The sequence below is a fragment of the Tachysurus fulvidraco genome, chromosome 12, assembly GCF_022655615.1.
Source record: "Tachysurus fulvidraco isolate hzauxx_2018 chromosome 12, HZAU_PFXX_2.0, whole genome shotgun sequence".
Classification (NCBI taxonomy): Eukaryota; Metazoa; Chordata; class Actinopteri; order Siluriformes; family Bagridae; genus Tachysurus; species Tachysurus fulvidraco.
The window spans coordinates 20,792,870-20,810,413 of NC_062529.1; the positions used below are offsets into that span (position 1 = coordinate 20,792,870).

The following is a 17,544-nucleotide window of genomic DNA, read 5'->3' on the forward strand; positions in this document are numbered from 1 at the left end:
TTTTTCAAAAAAAAGCCACAATTCAGTAATAAGCTTAATGCCTAGTAATACAATTGTGTGTAGATCTTTTATCTATCTATTTATTTATTTATTTATTTATTTATTTATTTATTGGGGGTGTTTCAGTCAGTATCAAATCGATTCAAAATCACGGCTCGTGTTTTTTTTTTTGTTGTTTTTTTTTGTCTGAGGCGACGCTCATATGTGTGTATCAAAAGAACGGCCATGCAAATGAAGGACGAACCACTGCTACCTTTACGAGCAGTAAAGCTCTAATATTCGGTGCGTAACCTGAGAAAATAAGATAATATCTTCTTCGGCAGGATTGGAGCACAGCTTGTGAGTGCGAATGAAAGCCAGAAGGAAATAAAAAGAGGAGATTGAAGGCGTCTGAAGCTGTTTTTTTTTTTTCTTTTTTTTTTTTTCTTTTTTTTTCAGTCATATATATAATATATATCCACACTCGTACCACAGGTCACAAAAGGTCAACATGTTCAAGAACAACAGCACCGGGGAGCTTTTGACCGTCCCCTACATTCACTCTTGCATTTTTTTTGCAAATAGACTAATCTATTTATTACAGACATGAAATAATTTACAATAAAATAACAATTTGATTTAGGTACAATTCTCATTTTTCTTGCTTTTATACTACAATAATCTCGCCTCGCCCTCACTCCTGCCTCCACATAGCGGCCTCCTGCTCGGTCCTGACCTTTCTCTCTCTCTCTCTCTCTCTCTCTCTGTTCCTGCGTCTTCGTCGTGACGAGGATGCACGTAAGGTCTCTCCAGCTCTGTTTCTCATGATTAGAAGCGGTGTCGGATTTTCCAAAGTCGGGGGGAGGGGGGGATGAGAAAAACGTTCTGTATAGATTAGATGTTTCATTTCACTGGCAAAAAAAAAGAGTGTGCCTTGTTTTTTTTTTTTTAATTATTATTCGTCCGGAAAAATCTGAAAATCCGTCCTCATCAAGGCCGACCGTAAGGGAAGTGAACTTGGAAAAGACACGAAGGCAAAAAAACATTGAACTCAGGACTACAGTAACATCACACACACGCAAGAAGAGCAAGACTGCATATTCACTGAAGACATTGAAACACAGCGAGGTGGCCTCCGGGAAACTGCACAGGAAGGAAACACAAAGCCCTCGCAAAAACTCGGCTTGGAGAGACAGACGAGTTTTTAGCGACTCGTAAAAACAAAACAAAAAAAAAAACCGATAGGATGCGTTAGGAAAAAAAAAGTCCAAACTCAATGGATTCAGATTCAAACTTGTTGCTCGTTACTTGTTGATGCGTAAAATATCTTCACAGGATGTTTAGACTTGCTGGTGTCAGGCAAAATAATCGATACTGACCTCCTTTTTTGTTTTGTGGGGGTTTTTTTGGGAAAAAATTAAAATCTGGAAAAAATGAAAGATAATCTGCAACTCAATCCAAGCTGGATAACATGTCACATGTCAACATAACATGTTGTGTTGTGTTGTGATTCGTACATTACGTTGCTGTTTCTTTCATTGTTAGTCCTCAGCTTTTTTTTTTTATTTTTTTTTTATCATCGTTAAAACATATCTGGCTATTGAACTGATTATTGAAAATCAGATGAATGGAAGAATAAAAATAAAAGTAAAGTTGTGCTGGTGAGGATTTCTTTCTTTCTTTTCAACTTTCTTTTCTTTTCTTATTTGTTTCTCGCTACGCTTCTTCTTCACGTTTAAAAATTCCCGACCTGGCGTTGAAACTGTAAAGTAGTGCAAGAAGCTTGGAAACTCCTCCTGTCCTGAAAGGCGAGCGAGTCCGAATTCAGCTTTGTCACAGTCCCGAGAGGCCTCACGTGTGCGTTCTGACACCACGAAGAACAGACATGAGAACTGACAACCACGGCACGGATGACACAAAGAACACAGAGTGAAAAACAAACAAAGAAACAAAAAACAAACAAAAACGAACGAACGGAACATAAACAAAAAAAAAAGTCGAGGAATTAAAGAAAATGGACATTATTCCAAAACTTTTTTGTCCTCTTTGCCGTTGGTCCGCGAGTACGGCTCGAAGGCCGAGGAGCTCAGGTAGCGGGCTGAGAGTTCCTGCAGGTTTCCGGCCAGCGAGCCGGCCATGCCCAGCGGCGCAGAGGAGATCCGCGACGCCACGGCTCCCAGCAGCGTGGGCACAGGGAAGCTGAAGAGCCCGTGGTGGGCGCTGGTTAGCGTGCTGGAGCCTGACATGGCGGGCAGCGGAGGGCTTCTGGACGCTGTAGCTGAGCTGCTTCCGCTGCTAGAGGAAGATCCTCCGTTAGCAGCGATGCCCAGCGAGGAGCTGGCGCAGTGTGGCAGCAGACCGGGCATCCCCGGCGGCGTCAGCAAGCGGCCCTGTTCCAGCAGGCGCAGCACGCTGCACGTGGCCGCCGTCTCCGAGTGCGCAGCCGAGCGCAGCTCCGCGTCCTTCCCCTGGTCCTTCTTCTGCTTCGTACGCCGGTTCTGGAACCACACCTTCACCTGCACACAAGCGGATAACAGGAAGGAAAGGAAGCAGGTGAGAGGGATAATACGTCTAACACAAACACGCCCGTGAAAAAAATATTCGACTCGAACCACTTTTCCGTAATTGACAGTGCTGCAAATACAGAGAGAGGAAAAAAAATAAATAAAAGAGCGAGGGACAATTTAAAGAGTAATTACTGACACGCCGGAGCGTCTCTTATATAAGGTGCTATTATCCCAGTTAATGTTCACCTCATTAGCACATGGCGCACAGTTTGGAAATCAATCCACGGCTAATGAGTTAGCAACCTACAGCTGTGTAAACATGTGTCCTCTGATTGCACACAGTGAACAATCAGGAGGTTTTAATACGACACAATCAAATGAATCGAGGCGTAGGTGAAGAAAAGAAAGACTTTTCAGGTAAGAAACGATGCCAAGCCGCTCACGTCCTTCCCGAGACGTTACGCTGGGAGCTTCGGATTGTCAGACTTTCACAGAGGTGGAGGAAACACAGTGATAGGAACCTATTGTGTGTGTGTGTGTGTGTTGTCACAGAGACCTTTTCTACTTTCTATTGATTCTGACAAACACGATGTCGAACAGCTCTGAGAATGTGTGTGCGTTATCACACGCACGACTGCACACGTCAAACGACACGGCTGTAAATATATACGTTACGCGGTGGAAGCGTACGGCACACGCGACGTCCTACACGTGATTAATTCCGTCTGTCCCTCGACTCCTCTGCCTTTTAACACGCCGTTGCTCTGTGTTTATTCTTTCACAGCGTCCTGTTTATTCGTGGAAGGGTGAAAAAAAAATGACCAATAAAATAAACTGAAATCTGTTTCACTTAAGAACATTATAACATTAAAAAATGCTATATTATATATTTTAAAATTACAGATATGCAAAAGATATGAATGAATGTCTATTTTAATTTTTTTTTTAGTTTTTGTAGTTTAATAAATTTTTTTCTGAACTTTCTTGAAGGGGAGGAAAAAAAAAACAATGATTATTCCCTTTGACTAAAATTGAACTGTCTGCAATTAATGACTAATCAGACTCTCTCTCTCTCTCTCTCTCTCTCTCTCTCTTTCTTTTCTCTCTCTCAGTGTATGACTCCTTTCCTTGATGCATCTCTTTTCTGTTTATTTTTTTGTTTTGTTTTTTTTTGGTCTCACACGAGTTCTTTTTGTGAAGCACTAAAGACGTCTTTACACACTACACACTACCTGGACATCATCCTCCTCCTCCTCCTCCTCCTTCTCATCATCATCATCATCATCATCACAGAGAGGTTTGTGACGAAGCCTGCAGCTGTTAATTGATCTAAATTGATGCGTTTTGTCGATTCCATCTCCAGGTAAATGACATCTGGGTGTATTTGTTAGTCATCACACGTCTTACTAAACAAACACATGACCACGACTCTAAGATCATCAGCGTGCTCCTGCTGCTGCTGCTGCTGCTGCTGCGAGAAACAGACGAGAGATAAAGACGAGAGGTTCAGCAGCGTGACCTCTGGTGTGACTCGTGCCTCGTTTGCACAGAGCTGACGGCTCGCTCGAACTAGACCGAACCGAGACGACAGAGAGCAACACGTACGATGCACATGCACACGGTTAGCTCCTGGGGTGTTTTTTTTGCTCCTGGAGAGAAAATATACTCTGGAGAAAGTGTATTCATTTTCCTTTTGCATTCACTGCAGATCTTTAGCTTTAAACCGTCCGTCCTTCGTCAACGGCATTCCAACGGACGGACAAACAGAAAAAAGCCTAGCGACGAACGTAATGGTACGCCAATATAACCAGTGTGAAATCGGCACGTTACAGGACGTGTTAGGAAAGACGTACGAAGTATGAATTAGACAACAATTAAAGTGCAGGAAAGAGTTGAACTTTTTAAACGGACGTAATAAATCAAATAAATCGATTAATAAATAAATAAATAAAAATTTCTGCCTTGGTGTCTGTTTATACTGGATAATTATTTTAGTCATTTAAATAACGATTTCTAAAATATGATCATTTATTTATATTTCTATTGTATTGAAAAGTATGTTTTGCCCTTTCACACCTACAGTAGCTATGTATATTTTTGTCTGTGTGTGTGTGCGTGTGTGTGTGTATGTGTGTGTGTGTGTGTGTGTGTGTGTGTGTGTGTGTGTGTGTACCTGTGTCTCCGACAGGTTGAGCTGCCGTGCGAGTTCAGTTCTCTCTCGGCCCACGACGTACTGGCACCGCTGGAACTCCATTTCAAGCCTGTAGAGCTGCTCAGCTGTGAACGAGGTTCTGGTTCTCTTGGGCCGGTCCAGATCCAGACCTTTGGGTAGAATGATCTCTCTGATCGAACCTTTGGCATCTGAAGGAAAAAAGAAAGGCAAAACAAACGCTGTGACTGTGTCTCAAACGTGTTTCACACACACACACACACACACACACACACACACACACACACACACACACATGCATATATATCAGTAAATTATTTAACTGTAATCTAATCACATCAATAAAAATCATTGATTTTTTTTTAATTAAAGAAGAAATATAAATTTACACTAATGGTAAAAAAAAAATCCAATTTCTTCCATAATCGTTTTTAATTCATTAATTTTTTTTATTTATTTTTGACTTTTTTCCTTTGAAACATAAAATATTTTTTTATTCTGTTAACACTACAACCTTCCTGAAAAAAAAAAAATCATAAAACGGCAGAAATTTTAACCATGGAAATAAATTTTATAAATACATTTTTAAGCAAATAACGTAAAACATCGTATCGGCGTAAAATCCGAACTAAATCGGATCGTATTCCTTCGACATGTAACTAAACGCAGCTTGTTAAATCAGATTCTTCTTTATTTATTCTGATGATTTTTATCCTCCTCTGTGAAATTTTCCCTAAATCCTTAATTGTATTACTCAAAACAAAAACAACAAAAAAAAAACAGAATTCAAACTTTTTAAAAAATGTTAAATAAATGAAATATATTTTCCGCTGCTTTAGATTGTTTTTATATCGTTTCGACGTTTTCAAAGCGTTTTTAATTTTTTGGCTTCCATGTGCAAGGTGATTTAACATTAAAAAAAAAAGAGAGAGAGAAAAGAAAAAGAAAGGGAAAAAAACTGTTTATAGAAATGGCAGAAAATAAATAAGAGATCACTTGTTCGAAGAAATAACAAAATGGATTTTGTTTGAATTGATAATCTGATAGTAACAATAAAAGAAAATAATTTTTTTTTTTAAAAAAAGGCGAAGGGAAAAAATCGTTTTATGTTTGAATTCCTAATTTACACTTTTATTGTGTACACTGTGATATGATCAGTGAGCTGAAACAGGAACATCGCTTAGACAGCATAAAACAATAATTTAATCAGGCTAATTTCATTGGGCTTTGATCAGATCTCTATGTGTGAGACTGATTGAGTTTGGAAAAGTAAATAATAAATGGAGCTGATGCTCGGTGGGTTTTAGGAAGCGTTCAACCTTCACAGCATGGATGTTAGCGTTCGACACGTCATTTCATTCAAATAAAAATTGGACGCTTGGTTTATTTGCCATTCGGTTGCAGATGACTGGATACTATGGCTTTTATTTATTTATTTATTTATTTATTTATTTATTTATTTATTTATTTATTTATTTATTTATTTTAATCTTCTGCTGAAATAAAGAATAAAAAAAAAGTCAATATTAAAAAAAAGAGAGAATATTCGGTAATTTCCTGTTAAGTTTTATATATTCGGAGAAATAATCTGCACGGTTTAAATGAACAGACCTACAGAGGAAAGGAAATAAAAAAAATACATCTGTGATTATAAAACTCATTTATAGAGGGAAAAAAAAGAATTCATTTTAATACCAGGAGTATTATAAATATTGTTGAATCCATTAGTTAATAAGAAGACAAAGAAGAAAATGTCAAGTTTTACGGGTCGAAATTTTCAAATTAAAATGCAAAATAATTTTTTAACAATTTAATAAATAAATGTCTTTTTTTTATTTTTATTTTTTTTTTCAATTAAAAAATTCTCCATCAGTTTCGCCGGACAAGCTTCTGTTTATCAGCTGAATAAATGAAAATGCTGCTGATGTTAAGTCTGCTATTACTCTGTCCAGAATTCCTCCTGAATTTAGTGAACTCTTGCTACGGAGCGTCGTTAAATCCGAATGGAGGAACATCACGCTCTTACCTCGAACTAGAATCCGCCGGCAGTAGTCTGGATCTCCCGTGCTCGTGCGACCCTTTTCACAGTTTTCCATGGCTCCGGATGAGGAGAAGGAGTCCTGCGGTTCCTTCAGGAGTGTTTTGGAAAGGCTCCCCTGGGAGTCTTTCACCTCCTTGCTTTCCTTCAGTCCGTTCTTCAGCACCATCCCCACTTCCGGCTCCTGGCTGTAGCGGACGTCCATGTTCGTCTGTCCTTATCGGAGTATCTCTCCTTTCTCTTTTTCTTCTTCTGGTCTTTTTTAAAGGCCAACAACAAAAAAAATCTTGATAATACTAGTTACTGTGTCCCGTGTGTAAAACCACAGCTATTTGGGCACTTGGGTCAGGGATCTAATGTCGGAGCGGCACTTGCTTCATGTCCCAAGCGTTTTATCATCAGTGTCTGTGCTCACTTGGCCAGTGATCATGGACTTCTCGCCCCTAAATTCAGCAGCAATTTAGTGGCCCCTCTCTTCGTTACTTGCGCATCAGCCTGATAGAGACGATCTCCATTCAATCAGAGGCACGGATGGATGCATGCCCGCTCGTCGCAATTGATTACGGTAATTTCGCCGGCTTCGGATTTGTGTAACCTCCTGAATACGCTAAATTGTTTGGGGAAATATATGCCGCGCTAATGGAGGGGTGCGTTGCCTACAACCCCTCTTCTAGCCAGTCTTCACAAGCATACACGTACACACACTTACAGATCCCAGTCAAATGATTGGTCTTGGAACATGAAGGAGCGCACACACGCTTGCAAACCCCAATATGCACAACAGAGGGAGAAGACTCGCTGAAAAGTTCCAGTCCAGTCCCAGGTGTCCCGCTGACGGCCTGCGTGATGTCCTGTTACTCTGATCAGACGGAAATCTATATTCAGTTTAAGCAAATTTAGTCCAGATATATTGCAACGAGCCCGCACGACAATTCACACCACTGTCTCTACGATAGGACTGACAGACACGGGCGGAATGAGAGAGAGTGGGAGAGAGAGAGTGGGAGAGAGAGAGAGAGAGAGAGAGAGAGAGAGAGAGAGAGAGAGAGAGAGAGAATTTGACTGAGCGAGAGAGGCGGAGAGAGACGTGGGATACAAAAAGAAAAAGGAATGGGAGAAAAAAAAATGAAATGCACTTCGGCTGGAATTTGTAGCGCCAAAGATCACACGCACACGGTCAGAAAGAAACGTGAGCAGCGAACAGCACTCTGACTCTGTGTGAAATAAATAACACAAACTCATCTATAAAAGTAACAAAATAAAAGTCATAAAAAAAATAATAAAAATCAGGTCTGTATTGTACTCCAGAACACTCGGACACACACCTTCAAAAACACGCAAACAAAACACCAGATTGTTTTGAGAGTAAAGTCGCAAAAAAAAATATATGTACAAAACCCTGCTCCTTAGATCTGTTTGTGCCTTGAACACAAGAAGCTCACACACACACACGTCCTCATTACACACACACACACACACACACACACACACACACACACACACACACACACACACACACACACACACACAGAGGCACTTGCAGCTATTTTTATTGTCAACACAACAATATCTGGGAGAACAGCCGTGCTGGTAATCCAATAAGACAATTGATTAGGCTACAATGATTCAATTCAAACCAATAGCTGTGCACTCGGGCCCTTCTTGTCACCTTGTTGGGCCAGAAGGCCTCTTCCCTCTGAACCCCCCCCCCCCCCAACCCCAAACTCCCACCCTTCCTAAAGCCTTTCACTGCTTTATGGGAAAGAGAGAGCACAAGGGGAGAAAGATGGCAATTATCTAATTGGACTATTAACAAACAATTCAGCGAGTGTGTCTGCTGGGGAATAGGGGAAGACCAGGAGGAGGAGGAGGAGGAGGGGAGAAGAGAAGAGAAGAAGTGGAGCACTAACTTCATTCAGCGAGTGTGTGTGGAGCAGCCTGTTGAAGAAAAAGAGTGAGGGAGAGATTGTTTAAAGAAGAAGAGCTAAGTGGAGGAGGGGAGGGATTGTTTAAAGAAAAGGTAAGAAGGGGGCTTGAAGGGAAAGGGAAGGGAAATGGAAAGGGAAAGGGAAGGGGGATCACGAGGCGGAATCTCAAGTTGAAGCTTGGGAAAAATGAGGGTTTTGGTGTGACAGGGACCAGCTGTGGGCCTTGTCTGTGTGCACCTTGACAAAAACACACAGCAGGAGGTGTGACCAGATATCAGTGACATCATGTGTGAAAATATGATACGTGACACCACAACCGAAAGAGGAAGGATTGTGAGACGTCTGTAGTCGCATCGTGATCAGTTATATCATGAGCAAGTTTTCAGAAAATATTTATCTATCTATCTATCTATCTATCTATCTATCTATCTATCTATCTATCTATCTATCTATCTATCTATCTATCTATCTATCTATCTATCTATCTATCTATTTATTTATTTTTAAACTGCATTAGACTCTTAACACCTAGGAGTCCGAGATGTTTTTCTTATTCTTGAGCCTGCGGATGTTTTGTCCTGAACTGTTTGCATATATATTCTCATCAAATCTCATTATTCTGTACTCAATGAAAAACTGAGCTCTGATACAATAAAATGGGAGAAAATGAAGTGTTAGCCCTGCGAAGCAAGCTGAAATCTAATTTAGGATTCTAGATGAAACCGAAATGCTTTATTTTCTTTTATTTTTTAGAGTTTTGTTTAGGAGTTAGCTTTAGGAATATTATTTATAAAAAATGCTTTTCAACACTGTTTTACTCAACACTGTGGACTACTGTTTTGTCGGCATCACGTTGCCACCCCTAATACCAGGGATTTATTTATTTATTTGTTTATCACAATCCTCTAAACATAAAAAAAATATTATAATCATGAAAGAAAGAAAGAAAGAAAGAAAGAAAGAAAGAAAGAAAGAAAGAAAGAAAAAGAAATAAAGAAAAAAATCTGATTATTTTATTTAATCCTAAAAAGATGATTGATAAAAAAAAAATTCTAGTACTTTCCTTACTCAATTTATAATACAGTAAAAATTATTATTATTATTAAAAAATTATTAAATTGCAGATTTTTATTTGTTAGTACTGTTTTTAACCAAATAATAAAGAAATTAACCAATAAAATGTATTTCATGTCACTGGCCTCTTTATAGTAGGATTTTGTTTGTTTGTTTGTGTTTGTTTGTTGTTCTGTATGTTTTAGTACCTTAACCAAATAATAATAAAAATTGAATAAACCTAAAAAATATATTTTTTCAAGCATTTTAAATTTCATGCTATTTTCCACACACACCCACACACACACACACACATACATTTATATGATGAATAAATAAATAAATAATATAAATAATAATAATATGAATAATATTTGATTGATATTGAGGTTGTAAATGGAGGATGATCTGAGACTCAGTTCCAGGCTTCAGATCTACATTAAGGTTAGTTTAATGTGTGCGATTCCTCACACTCCTGTACTGGTGTGGATGTTGTGTACACAGTGGCGTGATACCGTGTCTCGGTGTGTATGCGTTCATAGGAACGGCGGTACAAATTGACACAAAAATGGCTCTAGGACATACAACTTTACACTATTTGCCTGTGGTCCGGTTTGTTCGGTGTTCTTCAGTAGGAGGGGTTTTGACACGGTTCTGTATGTGACACAGGGCCACCACTAATTGCCTAATAGCCTACCATTGTAGATACTAATTGGTGTTTCCAAACAAAGAATATCTGAATAGCCTACTCTCTGTTTCCCAGGCCTAGACAACAAGAAAATCAGAACATTACTTACACTATTGTTTATTGTGCCCTCTTGTGTTGTCTAAACAGTTCTGAGCCATTGAAGCATGGACTCCACAAGACTCTGAAGGTGTGCTGTGGTATCTGGCACCAAGAACCTGTGAACCTGTATGATGTGAGGTGGGGGCTCCATGGACCAGACTTTATTGTCCTGCACATCCCACAGATGCTTGATCAAACTGAGACCTCCTGGATTTCGAGGCCAAGTCAACACCTCAATCATCTTTTTTTATTTTTCTCAACCTTGAGATGAACCAGACACAAAAGGGAAGCTCATCCTCATTTGGTGACACTTGAGGGTGTGAAAACAAATTGTTATAAACACAGGAGTGTGGTATAATGAATAATGTTCTTTCTACAGTCATATATAGACCTGCAATTGTGTATTATTTAAGGTGTTGTTGTCCTCAAAGGCAACATGGAGTTGGCATCTGCTTTTTAAATGTTTGAAATCATCATGAAGCGGAATCCAACTGGAGCTGGTACATCTCTAGATGCCTCAGGATCCTCACAGGGATATGAAGGTCAGGACGCAAAGTTTCCCAGCAGAACATTGTCCAGAACATCACCACTTCTCCACCATCTTGACATCTTCCCATAATTCATCCTGGTGCCATCTCTTCCCCAGGAAAATGACACACACACAAACACATACACACAAAATGATGTAATAGAAAATTTGATGCATCAGACCAGGCCTCCTTCTTCCATTGCTTGATGGTCCAGTTCTGATGCAGACCTGCCAATTATAGGAGCTTTCAGTGGTGTACACGAGTCAACATGGTCACTTTGATCACTGCCAACCCCAAACACAGCAAGTTGTGATGCTCTGTGTGTTCTGACTCCTTTCTATTATTATAGCCATCATTCACTTTTTTCAGCAGTCTGTGCAACAGTAGCTCTTCTATGGGACTGGTTCAGACAGAATAGACTTCACTCCTCAAACACATCAGTGAGCCTTGAACTCTCAACGGTTCACCAGTTGTTCTTCTTGGGGTGGTTTTGGTAGGTCCCAGGAAACCCAGGAAAGTCGTCTAGCCATCACAGTGTGATCCTTATGATCCTTATGCTTGGGCATGTTCACTTGCTGCCTAATATAATATATCCCTCGATTGGTGGTGTTGTAGTCAATAAAGGTCATCGAGATATCGATCAATAGAGATAATCAATGTTATTTCACCTGTTAGTGGTTTTAAAGTTATGGCTGATTGGAAAACAGCATTTTGCTAATTGACATTTGGGGGCATCTCATGTTGTGTCTTGCGGGCACGGTGGCTTAGTGGTTAGCACGTTCGCCTCACACCTCCAGGGTTGGGGGTTCGATTCCCGCCTCCGCCTTGTGTGTGGGGAGTTTGCATGTTCTCCCCGTGCCTCGGGAATTTCCCCCAGGTACTCCGGTTTCCTCCCCCCGGTCCAAAGACATGCATGGTAGGTTGATTGGCATCTCTGGAAAAATAGTGTTTGAGTGTGTGAGTGAATGAGAGTGTGTGTGTGCCCTGCGATGGGTTGGCACTCCGTCCAGGGTGTATCCTGCCTTGACGCCTGATGACGCCTGAGATAGATTCAGAAAATGAATGAATGAATGAATGTTGTGTCTGGTAACATCAACAAGAAATCCTACATATTTGTGATTGTGTTTTGGTAGTAGCTTTAATAGCTCGACATATAAACACTGGGAATCTTACAGGCTGAAGTAAGTTGTCAGTCGGCGGGTGTTAAATCGATACGCTGACTTTATTAAAGGCACACAAAGTGACAAATCCAAAAAGAGAGGCAGAAGCAGGGATGGTAAACAAGCAAGAGAGTTCAAATAACACAGTGAAACAGTCCACGTGGCAAACAAATCTAAAATCACAAAACCAGAGAACAACAAAAATGACTAAACAACAGCAAGGTCATTCACAGAAAACACCGAAAGGGACAACAAACGGCTTTGTACGCAGGTAAAGTATAATATTTTGTGTTGAGCAAGAAGTCTTGACCAGAAGTGAATAACCAGGGACCTGAAAGTGGGTCCATACACAGGTAAGAGCTCCCTCTGATGGCCAGGTGGGGAGAGCAAGAGACGCTTTGACGGCTAGCGAGAAATGAAATGCTAATTCTATAGGAGTCTAAAATAATCTTAGAAACAATTACGTATTGATAGATAGAAGATCATTGGGAATTTTACAGCCATATGTGAGTTAGAGAGCTAGAAATAGGATGTATATGATGTATGTACAGTATACAAGTTGGTTGCTAACTGTTTATGCAGACAACTGAGAACGTAAGAAGTAAAATTGAAAGGTTATACCACTCACAACTCCTAAAGAAATTCAACTTACTATTTCATTTTTATTTTTTTGCTTTACACCAAACCACCCACATGCATTCTGAGCTTCTTTGAGACTGCTGTGTTTTGCAAAATGCTAAGCTGAAGTTGACAAGTATTGATATGTCTGTTTGGTCTAGGAAGTTAATGTAACTATTAAATTATTAACTATTAAAAATGAAACGTTTCCTGTTTCATTGGTGGGAAAATAACGTTTATATTGTCAGTTAGCTACTATTTATTGATTTCTGCTATAAGAAATAGGTTTTTGTGACAGGAATCCCGCTCATGAGAATTGCACACAAGGGTCTGGAGAACTTGAGAATTTGTCAAGAAAAGCTTTTTTTTTTTTTTTTTTATTTAATTTAGAATATTTGGAATAAAATATAATAAGCTGGGAGTGAGAGAATGTTCTGAAAAATGATAAATAATGATAAATAAATTTTGTTTGTTTGTTTGTTTGTTTGATTAAATGATTGATTGATTGCTTGATTGACTGACTGATTGATTGATTGATTGATTGATTGATTGATTGATTAACATTCCTGAGAACACCTGATCTACATGATCCATCAAATATTATAAAGGTAATAAGTCTTGAATAAATAACGAGCAGTATATAAGAGATAAAAAGCGCTGGATAGAAACTGCTGCATTTTCCTTTTTCACACTTGTATCAGTTTGTCGACTCTTTTAGCCTCAAAGTTTATATCATAACGTGGGTGTAGAAACTCGGCTCAGGTGAAAGGATGATTGATCGCTCTCTTTTCTTTTTTTCATCCTTAGCTCGCGTTCTTATTGGACGAGCCGAGAGCTTGCAGCAGCACAGAAGAGCAACATCCTGTGGAGAGCGTTAAATGAAGGCCATTTGAGGAAAGTGACAGACTGCAGCACCACCAAGAGAGAGAGGGAGAGAGAGAACACTGAGAGCACATAATAGAAAGAAAAAAGTATAGAAATAGTATAGAAATAAATAGAAATCCAAGATGTCGGACAGTGGAGGATAAGACACACGTATGAGCAACAAGAGATGATTTATTACAAAGATAGATTATTAAGATAGATGATTTAGTACAAAGATTTAGTACAAAGATAACGGACCTGACAACCATCTCTCTCTCTCTCTCTCTCTCTCTCTCTCTCTCTCAATCTCTCACTCTCTTCTCTCTCTCAATCTCTCTCTCTCTCTCTCTTCTCTCTCTCAATCTCTCTCTCTCTCTCTCTCTCTCTCTTCTCTCTCAATCTCTCGCATCTCTCTCTCTCTCTTCTCTCAATCTCTCTCTCTCTTCTCTCTCTCTCTCTCTCTCTCTCTCTCTCTCTCTCTCCAAATAAATAAATAAATAAATAAATAAATAAATAAAAATACAAAAAAAATCCCCAATATGGAGGAATAATATATTACAGGAGAAGATAAATATATTTCAAAATAAACTATACAAATAATTTTTCCAGGACTGGATCACAAACCTTAGGTCGATCCAGTAAACTCTCTCTCTCTCTCTCTCTCTCTCTCTCTCTCTCTCTCTCTCTCTCTCTCTCTCTCTCTCTCTCTCTCACACACACACACACACACACACACACACACACACACACACACACACACACACACACACACACACACACACACACAATTAAATAAATGTGTTTCTGTATACCCAGTCCTTCCATTACCCATAAAGAAACATGTCTCAGCTTGGCTACTTAATGAAAGGGGAGACAGAGAAAGAGTAAGTGAGAATGAAAGAATAAATGAGTGAGCGAGAAAAGAGAGAGTAAGACACAGAGAAGGAGGGGGTGTAAGATAGATAGATAAAGAGAGAGAGAGAGAGAGAGAGAGAGAGAGAGAGAGAGAGAGAGAGAGAGAGAGAGAGAGCTCCATCTTATTCTAATAGCTCATTATTGCTGATTAGGAGGGTCTTTTCTAGATGGCTGCTATCTTTTTTTTTTTGCCACTAATGTTTTTGGCACCTCTTTACCGTCTCATCCACATTAATGGCATGGAGCCTAAAGCATGCTGGCACAACATTACAGCACGGTAAATAGGCACAACAAATACAGCCTCAGGATGGACCTTAAGAAACAACATTGTTCTTGTGTGTGTGTGTGTGTGTGTGTGTGTGTGTGTGTGTGTGTGTGTGTGTGTGTGTGTGTGTGTGTGTGTTTGTGTGTTGTAGTAGCAGAAGATGGTTATTAGCTCTGAAGTAGACAGAGACGCCTCTATTGTGGAAATCCTGAGGAAATAAACCTCACGTTACACCCACAATGAGATTACTCGACATCAGTCACTCAGTAGTAGATCAAAAATCGGATTATTTAGATTAGTCTAGTAATAATTCCATAATCCATAATTCCATAATGTGGGAATTTTAGTGCATGTGCTTAGTCACCGATAAACACAATTACAGAGAGAGAGAGAGAGAGAGAGAGAGAGAGAGAGAGAGAGAGAGAGAGAGAGAGAGAGAGAGAGAGAGAGAGATTACTGTTTTTACAACAGAATGGATGAGGAAAGATAAAAATAATATCCAGCAAATGGCACACCAAAACCAAGCTGAACTACAGGTATATACTTATTTTATACTTAGAGGTTCACTGCTAATATTCTAGTGCTGTATCTGTTCATATTTGAGAATTCAAGTAGTTACTCACAGTACAAAAATATAAGAATAAGATAAGTATAAAAATCAGAGAGAAAAAGATGCATAGAGACAGAATAGATGAAAGTAAGTGTGTATTTTAGCAGCTGTATCTAAGACAATCACTACAAAAGTGACAGCTCTCTCTCTCTCTCTCTCTCTCTCTCTCTCTCTCTCTCTCTCTCTCTCTCTCTCTCTCTCATTACACAATGTCTTGCAGTGTATTAGTTTATAGTATTCCCTATGTGGTCCCTCAAGGATCAGTCCTAGGACCTCTGCTTTTCTCGATATACATGCTTCCATTAGGGAACATCATTAGAAGATATGGTATTAGTTGTTATGCTCAGGATACACAGTTATATATCTCATCAAAATGAGATGAAATAGCTAAATTGTCCAAATTAACTGAGTGCGTTAGAGAGATAAAAGATTCGATGAACTGTAATTTTCTGTTGTTACACTCCAATAAGACAGAAATGGTTTAGCTCCCATTATCTAACTAGTCTTCTAACAGGTTACAAACCTTCGTGCTCTCTGAGATCACAAAACTCAGTTCTTAGAATATTTACAGTAAGTCTACTAAAGGTGGTAGAGCGTTTTTGGTTTTAGCTCCCAAACTTTGGAATAGACTTCCTGGTAGTGTTCGGGGCTCAGACACATAATACATCCCATAATATTGTGCACTATTACATCAGACTTGCAAATATTATGAACAGCAGCTATGTTAATCCCTCTCCACTGCTTCTCTGACAACTCATCCGAGGAATTATACTATGGTACACTACACTGCACTACAATACACTATACTGCACCGCACTACACTGCACTACACTACACTGCACTGCACTATACTATAGTACACTACACTACACTACACTACACTACACTACACTATATTATACTATAGTAAAACACACTGCACTACACTACACTGCACTATACTATAGTACACAACACTACACTACACTACACTACACTATACTATACTAAAACACACTACACTACACTACACTGCAATATACTATAGTACACCACACTACACTACAATATACTATAGTACACCACACTACACTACACTACACTATAGTACACCACACTACACTACAATATACTATAGTACATCACACTACACTACACTACACTATAGTACACCACACTACACTACACTACACTACACTATAGTACACCACACTACACTACAATATACTATAGTACATCACACTACACTACACTACACTATAGTACACCACACTACACTACACTACACTACACTACACTATAGTACACCACACTACACTACAATATACTATAGTACACCACACTACACTACACTACACTATAGTACACCACACTACACTACAATATACTATAGTACATCACACTACACTACACTACACTACACTACACTACACTACACTACACTACACTATAGTACACTACACTGCACTAAACTAAACTATACTGCCCCACACTGCACTACACCACACTACAGTGAAGTGTAGTGTGGTGTAGTGCAGTGTAGTGCGGTGCAGTATACAACTATTACTATAGTAATACTACACTACACTGCACTACACTACACTACACTACACTACACTATAGTACACTGCACTACACTACACACTACACTACATTATACTGCACTACACTATACTGCACTACACTATACTAAACTATGATATGCTACGCTACACTACACTACACACTGCACTACACTACACTACACTATCCTACATTTCATCTGTCTGTCTCTTTGCTTTTTTCGTCAGCCTCTTTCTCTCTTTTTGCCTGTCTGTCTTTCTCTTTCTCTTTCTGTCTCATTACCTTTTTCTGTTTCTTTATCTAACTGCTTTTGTATTTATCTGTCTATTTGGCTTTCTGTTTTTATGTCTCTTTATGTGTCTATCTGTTTGTCTGTCTTTCTGCTTTTGTCTGTGCGTTTCTCACACTGTCTCTCTTACTTTGTCATTCTGTCTTTTTGTCTCTTTCTCCTTTCCGTCTATCTCTCCATCTTTATGTCTGTCAGTCTATTTGTTTCTCTGGCTGTCTCTATCCTGTCTCTCTGTCTGTCTGTGTTTGTGCCTCTTTGTCTTTCTGTCTGCCCCTTTGTCTCTCTTCCC

The 17,544-nt window shown here is 39.3% G+C and overlaps 1 protein-coding gene across 1 annotated transcript; it reads right to left on the reverse strand.

The window, feature by feature from the left end:
• Positions 1-462: 462 nt before the first annotated feature.
• vax1 (ventral anterior homeobox 1) lies at positions 463-7,656 on the reverse strand. Its single transcript, XM_027142966.2, has 3 exons — positions 6,683-7,656; positions 4,660-4,847; positions 463-2,495 (listed from the first exon to the last, which is right to left on the reverse strand). Exons 1-3 carry the CDS (start codon positions 6,897-6,899, stop codon positions 2,001-2,003), a joined length of 900 nt encoding a protein of 299 aa, XP_026998767.1. The 5' UTR covers positions 6,900-7,656; the 3' UTR covers positions 463-2,000.
• Positions 7,657-17,544: the final 9,888 nt, after the last annotated feature.

Coding starts and splice junctions, on each gene's coding strand:
- vax1 (XM_027142966.2), bottom strand. CDS start 6,899: ATGGACGTCCGCTACAGCCAGGAGCCGGAAGTGGGGATGGTGCTGAAG. Junction 4,848..6,682: donor CCGGCGGATTCTAGTTCGAG/GTAAGAGCGTGA, acceptor TTTTTCCTTCAG/ATGCCAAAGGTTCGATCAGA. Junction 2,496..4,659: donor TCAACCTGTCGGAGACACAG/GTACACACACAC, acceptor GCTTGTGTGCAG/GTGAAGGTGTGGTTCCAGAA.